General features: G+C 36.7%; 1 protein-coding gene across 1 annotated transcript; it reads right to left on the bottom strand.

The window, feature by feature from the left end:
- Nucleotides 1–712: 712 nt before the first annotated feature.
- Nucleotides 713–8,581, bottom strand: LOC127984398 (protein-associating with the carboxyl-terminal domain of ezrin). The gene is made up of 14 exons (XM_052587037.1): nt 8,334–8,581; nt 7,613–7,811; nt 7,233–7,418; nt 7,032–7,145; nt 5,959–6,015; nt 5,186–5,288; nt 4,614–4,725; nt 4,416–4,493; nt 4,201–4,340; nt 3,913–4,100; nt 3,615–3,786; nt 2,270–2,428; nt 1,359–2,113; nt 713–1,275 (listed from the first exon to the last, which is right to left on the bottom strand). Exons 2-14 carry the CDS (start codon nt 7,775–7,777, stop codon nt 1,219–1,221), a joined length of 2,286 nt encoding a protein of 761 aa, XP_052442997.1. The 5' UTR covers nt 7,778–7,811; nt 8,334–8,581; the 3' UTR covers nt 713–1,218.
- Nucleotides 8,582–9,641: the final 1,060 nt, after the last annotated feature.

The raw sequence follows: 9,641 nt of genomic DNA, 5'->3' as shown, positions 1-9,641 counted from the left end.
AATAATTACAGCCCTGGTTTTTCTGGACCTCTAACTTAATCTCGCAATTGTGGCAATTCTATCATGGCTGGAACACATTATATTTATGCCAATAAAGAAGTAGCATTACATTTTTGTGGGGTCATGCATGGAAATGAGAAAAGTATGGTGTTTTGATGAAACATAATGGTGCCAAAAAACAACAATTTACTTAAACATGAATTGTTCACAAGATGTATAAATTGCATTTACAAAAAAGATTGGATGAATTCTTATCTCATGCCAACTTAATAGATGTAATAATAAGGCCCAATTTTTATTTGATACGCAAATAAATGCAATAAAAAGACTAACTGCAGTTAATCCTTTAAATATTACAATGGCTTCATGTCTCCATTAGATTTTGAATTGTGAGCATGCTAATTCAAAGCTAATTCACACTGCACCAATAGACACCAGCAATTATCAGATTACATCAGAGTTTGTTAAAAATTCATACCATACTGTCCAGACATTCCTGACCTGACAAACACAGACCAATGGCAACAGACCAACAGACCTAACACACAGTTCTGAAATCCATCTAACGTGTCTGCTGGCCTCGGTTAGCGTCTGTTGATGCCGTGTGACCTAGCCTTAAGTCAATGGGAGAATTTTTATTTTTTTATTTTTTTATTTACCAAATTTCATATTAAATCAAAATTTCACCCAAAACAAATCAAAGCAGGTCAAATACCGTAAAACCATTTTATTTAGTCAGCAGCTGATAATACAAATAAATTATGTTGAGCTCTCACCCAATCTAATGAACAAATTAGAGTCTATAGATTTTTTCTCAAGTTGAGGCTGTCCTCTATGCCCCCACCCACCCCACAAAAAATAACTCTTTATGGCACAAATAAAAACTGACATTAGAAGTTGGATGTATTTCCAGGTTATGTAGGTGCAACATGACTGAAGGACTCCTTATAGGATCTGGCATGTTTAGGTCCATCATGCCATCTTGAAAAAGCGAAACAAGACCAAACCTTTTTCTGTAGCCAATCAATTTCTATGGCGACAGTAGACTGATTATCTCATTGGACTGGGTGGATGAATCTTAAAATACACACTACTCTCTTAAATCGTAGTTACTTCATTTTTCTGTTGGTCTTTAGTGATAATATCATGATGGCATATGTAACAGTGTTCTTGTATAGGAATCTCTGTCATATGGCTTTCTGTAGAGGACCACACTGATCACCAGGCGTTCTCATCTTCCCAGTTTAGGTCATCGCCCCATCCTTCTGCCTCCGTCTATTGAGGCCAAACAAAAGTACATTCAGTTCATCATACAATTATAAAGCCATGAAATGGATTGGCCGCATAGGTAAGCTTACCTCAGTCAAATCAGCAGCAAACTTTGTAGTGAGGCTCAGTGTATCTATTGATGGGTCTGAAGTGGTGTGTCCCGTGATGGGTTCTCTGACCGAGCTCTCCACGGGGGGCAGAAGAGATGAGGATGACAGCTTTATATCTGGGACCATGTCTGCAAAGAAGTCTAGTTCTGGATCTGGCTGTGGCTTCTTTTTCACTGCAATTGTGAACTCCTTCCCGAGACATCCTGCTTCAGAGCTTTTGATTGTGCTTTTCGGCTTGGACTCTAATGCTAAACTTGTTTCGCTGGGTTCGAGGGCGTCACTTGCCTGGTTCCAACCGGTGTCCCATGATGAGGTATGCTTATGATCTGGAACACTTTTGACACTAGAGTTCAGTTTGAGTGCTTTTGAGTACCTTTGAGATCCGGCGCTAGATTCAGATGGAGATAACACCGTGCTTTTTGTTGATCTCTTTGGTACAGATACTGGTAAAGGAGTTGAGGGAGAGTGGTCTGAGGTCACTTCTGAGTCTTCAAAATCATCCCAGGGTTCTTCGTTTTCATCCTTATTGTCAGCGGAGTTGCTCTGACCTGGGACATCTGCTGACCGAATGCTAATCTGAACTGACTGGGTCTTGTCCTTCTCTGCTTCTTCTGTGTCACTCCAGTTAGGCCAGTCTTCGTCGGATCTCACCGCTCCGTTAGTTTTCATGTTGTCTGCAGCATGTGTGCCCATTCTGTACCCATTCAACGGGAACGACATCTCACTGCTAAATACTAGAGAGATCACTTGATTCAGAAGGGTTGTACATCCCAACACCAAATAGGGACAAGCAAATTCAGTTCAAAATAACTTTTCAAATTATTGCTTCACAATAAGCAGTTCAGAAATGTTACTGTTAAGAGTGGCTTTAAAAATCAGTTGTGGCATACCTGCTCTCTCTGCTATGGTGTGCTGGGCGCCGGTCTTTTCAGTTGCTTGGAAGGAGTACATGTTTTCTTTGTCCTCTGAGCCCTTAGGGAATAGATTAAGGACCTTTGGTGGTTGTGAGACACGGGGATGGATTGGCCCAACAATATGCACAGGTGATGCTGCAGAGGAAAAGAGGTTTGGGATCAGTAAGGGTTTTTAACGGTGGGTTTTAATGGTTATTTGAAAAAATGGAAGTAATATTGCGAAATATTATAACAATTTGATATAACCTCTTTCTATTTTAATGTATTTTAAAATGCAATTTATTCCTGTGATGGCAAAGCTGAATATTCAGCAGCCATTACTCCAGTCTTCAGTGATCCAGACACATGATCCTTCAGAAATCATTCTAATATGCTGATTTGATGATCGAGAATAATTTGAATTGTTATCGAATGCTGAAATCAATTCTGCTGCTTAATATTTTTGTGAAAACTCTGGTCTATTATCCTCCTGGATCTTCTTTTTTTCTTTTTTTGATAAATAGAAATGTCGTTCAAAATAACTGCAATTATTTTAAACAGTAATCGATGTGTTAATACATGTCTTCATATTAGTAGAGGATTAGTAGACAAATAACTATTGAGTTCAATTTGTTTGTAGTCAGTGTGATTAGAATATTATATATTAGTACAGATTTACTTTCTTTCCCTAAAAGAGTAACTAAATGCACTAATAGAAAACCAATATATATATATCAATTGTAACCCTGGAGCACAAAACCAGTCATAAGTAGCATGGGTATATTTTGTAGCAATGATCGATTTTCTTTTATGACAATAATCATTAGGATTTTAAGGAAATATCATGTTCCATTAAGTTATTTTGTACATTTCCAAGGTAAAGATATCAAAACTTAATTCTTGGTTAGTAATACGTATTGCTAAGAACTTCATTTGGACAAATTTAAAGGTGATTTTCTCATTTTCATTTTTTTGCACCCTCAGATTTCAGATTTTCAAATAGTTGCATCTCTACCAAATATTGTCCTAACAAACCATACATCAATGGAAAGCTTAATTATTCAGCTTCCATATGATATATAAATCTCAATTTCAAAAAAGTGTCCCTTACAGTATGTCTGATTTTGTGCTCCAGGGTCACAACTGTATATAAAATGATGCAGCAGTGTCCTCCAGTGGCCTCAAAACATACATTCTTTTTAAGAAATAGAAATTATTCTTTATTTTAATTAGTGAAAGTCAATCAAGCTAACTTATTATGGTCATTAACATATTTAAATACGCAAAGAATTAGCAAACTCCCTCTCACGAAAGTGCATTAACAGACAGACAAGTGTCTTACTCTCTGGGGTGACCTCTGTGGACTTGGTGAAGTTTGGCGTAGTCCGTTTAAAGACTTTGGTTCTCTCCCCACCAACAACAACTTGGGCTCCCAGTAACGGAACAAGCACAGCCAAACTCTGTAGTGTCATAGCGACGAGTGAGTCATTTGTATCTCTCATTCCCCGCAAAACCTGCAAGATAAAAGTGCGGGAAATAACTGACACAATACCAGTATCAACTTGAAAACATCCTCACTTTACTCGAGAGAGTTCAGTATCACTAAGCTGTTGAAACAAACACAAACACGGTCACAGTACCTGAGGAAGAATGTGATTTTTCAGTTCTTCATGGGGAAGGAACTCAGCATAGATATGAATGTGGGAGAGAAGCACGATCCTGACATGTTCCTCATTCACCTTATAGAGCTTAAGAAGCTGAGGAACCACGTATCTCCGATACAAAGACAAAGATAGAAGACACTCCTCACCAGTGCTCACACTCGAGTCTGGACATCAGAAAACAGTCAGTCAACATCATAACTGAAACCAGTGCTACTAAACAAGCGTACACAAATCATCTCCTAAAGTTTTACTGACTAGTTCTACCTTGCTTAGGCCGTAAGAGGTGAGGAAGGAAGCTTTTGACAGCCATGGGCTCAGCAAACACCAAAGAATTTAGCAATTTAGGAGCCAGACGTGTAGCAATTAACTCCTCTGGGAGGTTCTGAACTTGATCCAAGAGAAACCTACAGAAACACTAGTTATTCAAGCACGTCACCCTTCTAGAGTAATAAAATCATGCATTTGAAAGGGAAACTTACTTGAAGAATTCATTCTTCTCCTCTTCATTTTTCAGGGTCAAGCTCTTTAGAAAATTCATGATATCTAAGAAGTCATTTCTATAAGAATTAAATATTGCAAAGTTTAGGTATTTAAATTATTGAATTATCTTACTTCAATAGAAGTGAAATTGATTTCACAAGACGACTATTGATCCAAAAACTATTTTGAAGGCGAACCTGAAGAGCTTGTGAGTCAGCATGCAGTTGAGAGATGGGCGAGACATGGGGTCAGGGGTCAAGAGGCTGGCCTGCAGCATGTTCTTTAGACTCTCCAATAAATCATCTGAGACTGAGACAGAAAGTTTGGGTGGAGGAGCACACAGGGTTTACAAAGATGGGGAGCGGACATGGAAAAATAAATAAATGCGTGGAAGAAACAGGGAATGGAAAAACATACCACAATTTAGTGAGTGAGACTAAAAGAAAAAAAAATAGATAGCACACAAACAACAGCGCATATGTTTTTAGTGAAGCCCTGTTCCAAAAAAACAACAACATAAAAGCCAAAAGGCTGCATCACCATTACAGTGCTCATGTGAATCATTTTGTTCTTTGAAGACTTCATAACATGCCTTGAATGGAAAACTTGTACCCGACATGTAAAAAAGTTTTGCACGCAGTTGTCAGTCCATTAACAATTATGTCACAATGTCTATGCAGCAAGGGCTTAGCAACTCCCACAACAGGATGAGTCCTAGACACACTCAGCCTGCTTTACATGTGTCTGTTGAATTAAGAGTGTTACTAACCATGTCCCGTCAGAAGTGGAAGAAGGGCCTCCACCATCACCCCGAATGAAAAAGCGTCTCGGGAGTGGGCATGCTTGTCGGGAAGAGTTTTGAATCCCTCAAGCTAAAAGTAAAAAAAATAACATTATTATATTGCTGAGACATAATGATCAGGACTGCGGTCAACGTTTAATTTTGTCCCAGGCCTTGTAAATTCTGGGAACAAAACTGAATATGATTATATATATATATATATATATATATATATATATATATATATATATATATATATATATATATATATATATATATATATATATATATATATATATATATACATACACACACACTATCATTAAATTAAGGTTTGGGGTAGGGAAGTTTTTATAATGTTCACCAAGGCTGCATTAATCTGATTAAAAATGCAGTAAAAACAGTAATATTGTGAAACATTATTACATGTATTTATTATATTTACACACCTGTTTTCTATTTTAAACTGTTATTTGTTTGTACAATGGCAAAGTTGAATTTTCATTCTAATATGTTGTTTTGGTACATAAGTAACATTTCTTCTTCTTATCAATGTTATTATAAAACGGTTATGCTGCTTTGTTGTACATTTGTTTTCTCATGACTCTTTGATAAATGGAATGTTTAAAAGATTAGCATTTATTTGAAACAGAAATCTTTGTAACATTGTAAATCTTTAAATGTCTTTACCGTCAATGCATCCTTGCCGAGTCAACGTTTTTATTTCTTTAAAAAAAAAATAATACAAATATGGTCCCTACCTTCTCCTCTGGAGGAATGGCACCATTTTCCCTTACATTCTGGACACTTCTGAGAAACTGGAGAGGAATCACACACAAATAGAGTTACAGTACTTCATTTTGTATATACTTGTTATTAAAGGTATTTAACCAAATAACCAAACCATGCCATTAAAAATGTAATTTCACTTCATCTTTTGAAACAAAAGAGAAATTGAGTCCCAGAGGGTAAATTTTTTTTTATAGTTATGCATTCACTTTAAAGTATGTATAAAGGCATAAATCAACACTTAAGGCCGCGATATACTTCAAACGAAATCAAAGAAAGAACTGATATGACGTCATTTTGAACAAAATCAGGCCATAACGAAGTTCCAAACAGCTGACCAAAGCGAACTTTCTGGGGGAATTCGTTTCGGCTCCCTTTTACACCTTTGAGCTTCTATTGGTCTGTGGCAGTTACGGAATCAGTGGGTGTGTTCTGAAACTACACCTTCTTTGAAGTGCGATTTTGTTTTTTTCCCAGTTTGTTTCTCATTCAACGGAGGTCAGGCAAGAGAGAACAACATCCCCTAGTCACTAGCAACATGAATACACTGGAGTGTCGAATATCTGAGCTGCCACAAATATATCCACATCTGTAAGATCGCTCGCAGAGAATAAAATAAAATAACAGACTGACTATTTCAGTCAAATTCAGTTATTTTTCAATATTTCTTTTTTTCCACATCACGCTAAAATTTTACAGACTATGAGACATTCACACTTCCCGTAAAGGACTGATTATGGTTCTTTTACATTGCAAACATGATACTTGACTCTGAACTGCTGCTTAACATTATTCTTTTGTCTATAATATTCTGACCATTGGTGCTCGTCTCACAAATAGATTGTCTACACTTCATTTCATCGTTGTTGTGTTTAGGGGATACGCGAGAGCGTCCTGAGTGTCGGAAGCAGCAGTAGGTGTTGGAATGTTTGGAAACAGTATACCATCGCTAAGCCTTTTCAAACTTCTTTTTTTCCCCCAAACAAAGAACGAAAATGAACTTCGTTTGAAGTATACCGGGCCTTTAAGAATTTACGGATGTCACCTCTGGTGTTGCCTCTGAAAACTTGCAGACAGTTTCCATCCCTCCAAGTTTCCAGTGGCCATCTTCACTAACAAACACTGAGGATATGCACACATTGTTGTGACTTGATTTGCCCTAAGTGACAAGAGGAAGAGAAATGATTTAGTTGAAGTGTCTAAATATTATTCAAAATATTTAAAACAATAATTAATTGTGTCTTACCCTATCATGTAGAAAGACGAGTGCTTGCAGCAGGTCATAGAGGCCTGCACAGATCTCCTCTGGACTAAGATCATCTAGCAGCCGTTTTAATGGTTGAATTGGTTCTGTCACTAAATGTATACCTCCGTCCTGCACTGAGCATGACAGGAACCGAAGAAGACATGGGTGCCTTAATGTCTTCAGATGCTGTAAAGGAATCAGGTAAATTAATGACAACGAACTGAGAGATTTGGAGATTTAAGAGTGGGTTTTATATATAATTTGTATTAAGTGACTTTACTATTATATACAGGTATAGAGAATTATGAGCAGGTGTTTCCAAACCTTTAACAGGCAATGTATGTCATTGGCGTGGTTACATATCAACTGTTTACTTTTACCTTGGCAGCTTTATTGACTTTATCTTCACTGTCCCGCTTGTGCACAAAGACGGAGGCAGGCTTGCCATCCCGAAGGAGGGCAGAGTATATGGTAAGACCAGATGGCAGTGTCAGCAAAGGCTCTTCCAGCACATAGCTTGGCAGGGCACTGCTCTCAGCACCCATCCTTACACTGAGGTGGTATGGTCTGCCTATCACACTGTCAGTGAAAAACATGAGTATCTGTCTATACTACAAAAAACACCCACATCTTGAATATCTTAGTTATGTATTCTGATGACAGACAATAACAATCAAGACAATGCAATAATCTTTCACTTCTGAAACTGGGTAACTTGAGTATTCATTGACATGCAACGATAAGCAACATGCAAATTGTCAAAAAGCAGCTGAATGTTACAATTTTAATTTGATGCTCTAACCTGGCTTTCAAGTACAATTAGAAAATAACATTCAGACTAAGATGTCACCGTTAATGATTGGCATATGGTTGCAATCACATGCAAGTTTTCTAATCAACGTGTCATTTTAGGGATTCTCGACAGAGCTGTATATACTGTTTATACTCTATCAACACTTCCAGAATCACACTGGACAAGCTCTCATCGTCATACATTAGACTGATTTGCTTCACTTGTTTTTACTCAGTATTCGGGAGAAATTTTTATTTTTTGTGCCAATCTATTCCTTATACAGGACAGATGTACAGCGAGCAGGATACCTGTATGCCGGTGTCACCTCGCAGGAAGCGAATTGCCTAATAAAACCACTTTTCCTTTCCAGCAAACACCATTATAGCAACAACAAAAAAAAAAAACAACTCAGCGTTTGCTTTCCGTTAACTTCGACCAAGTCTTTGAGCCGCAGACAAACACTTTGAATTCATTTTTTTTCTACAACAAATCAGTCTATTTGACAGACTGCGTCGATTATTGCCGACGCACAACTTCCTGTTCGAAAACGGTAAACACCGACTCTTCCTGTTATAGATTTGGACTAAACCATCTGGCTATACAGGGGTGGATATGTCTCTTAATAACGAAAGCGGAAACATCTTTTAAGACTGCTTTTTAGCTCAGGATCTTGCGCAATGATATTCATTTTTTAAATGTTTATTCCGCTCGCTTGCAAATGAAGTTGTGCACAGTATACATGTATTCGACTCGAAAATACTTTCCCGAAATACCGAAATACTGTCAATGGTTTTTCCCTCGGTGGTGTGAGACAACGCAGGTTGACCAAACCGGGCATGAGCGATTTTATTGCTCAATGGCAGCTAATGTTAATTTGATTATGTGAATATGTAATACCTCATGTTCTTGTGGGATCGAATTAATAAAGCATTAAAAAAAAAAAGATTGCTAAATGGTTTTTATTGGCCGAACTACTAAACGTATTATTTATAAGTAGTTGTAGTAGTAGTAATTATTATTAATTATTAATTATTAATTATTATTATTATTATTATTATTATTATTATTATTATTATTATTAATAATAATAAAACTGGACTGGAAGATAAATTAAGGAAAGAAATAGTAATAAATATATGTGTGCAATGGAAACACGGTAAAAAAAGTAAAAAATGTTAGGAAGGTTTATAAACAACTGAAAATACATAAATAAATAATAGTCTTTAAATGTGTTCATTCTGCCATTTCAATAATTTTGTTTACATATTTATTTCTGGAAAAAAGAAAACAAAAGAAAAGAAAAAAGATAGGGCTATATCAGCAGCAGTAGGGAAGAAAACGCGTTAAGGTTCCCCTGGACACGGACACTACATTGACAAAACATAAAAAGCCTAGTCTATCACCATCAATAGGCTATTTGCTATGTCGCAGAAAGCTTTGCTTAAAAGTATTTGAGATTATTTGGATGCTAGAGACGAAAAATGCACCCATAAAATCCTATTGACAGAAATGTATTTCCTTATATATATATATATATATATATATATATATATATATAAGATCTCCAACACTAGCTCGCTCTATTCTTTGTATTCAATCTGTTTTCTTTTTATTTA

The sequence above is a fragment of the Carassius gibelio genome, chromosome B20 (genome assembly GCF_023724105.1).
Source record: "Carassius gibelio isolate Cgi1373 ecotype wild population from Czech Republic chromosome B20, carGib1.2-hapl.c, whole genome shotgun sequence".
NCBI classification, from domain to species: Eukaryota; Metazoa; Chordata; class Actinopteri; order Cypriniformes; family Cyprinidae; genus Carassius; species Carassius gibelio.
The sequence above is the reverse complement of the archived record's forward strand: the minus strand, read 5'-3'. Positions and strand labels throughout refer to the sequence as shown.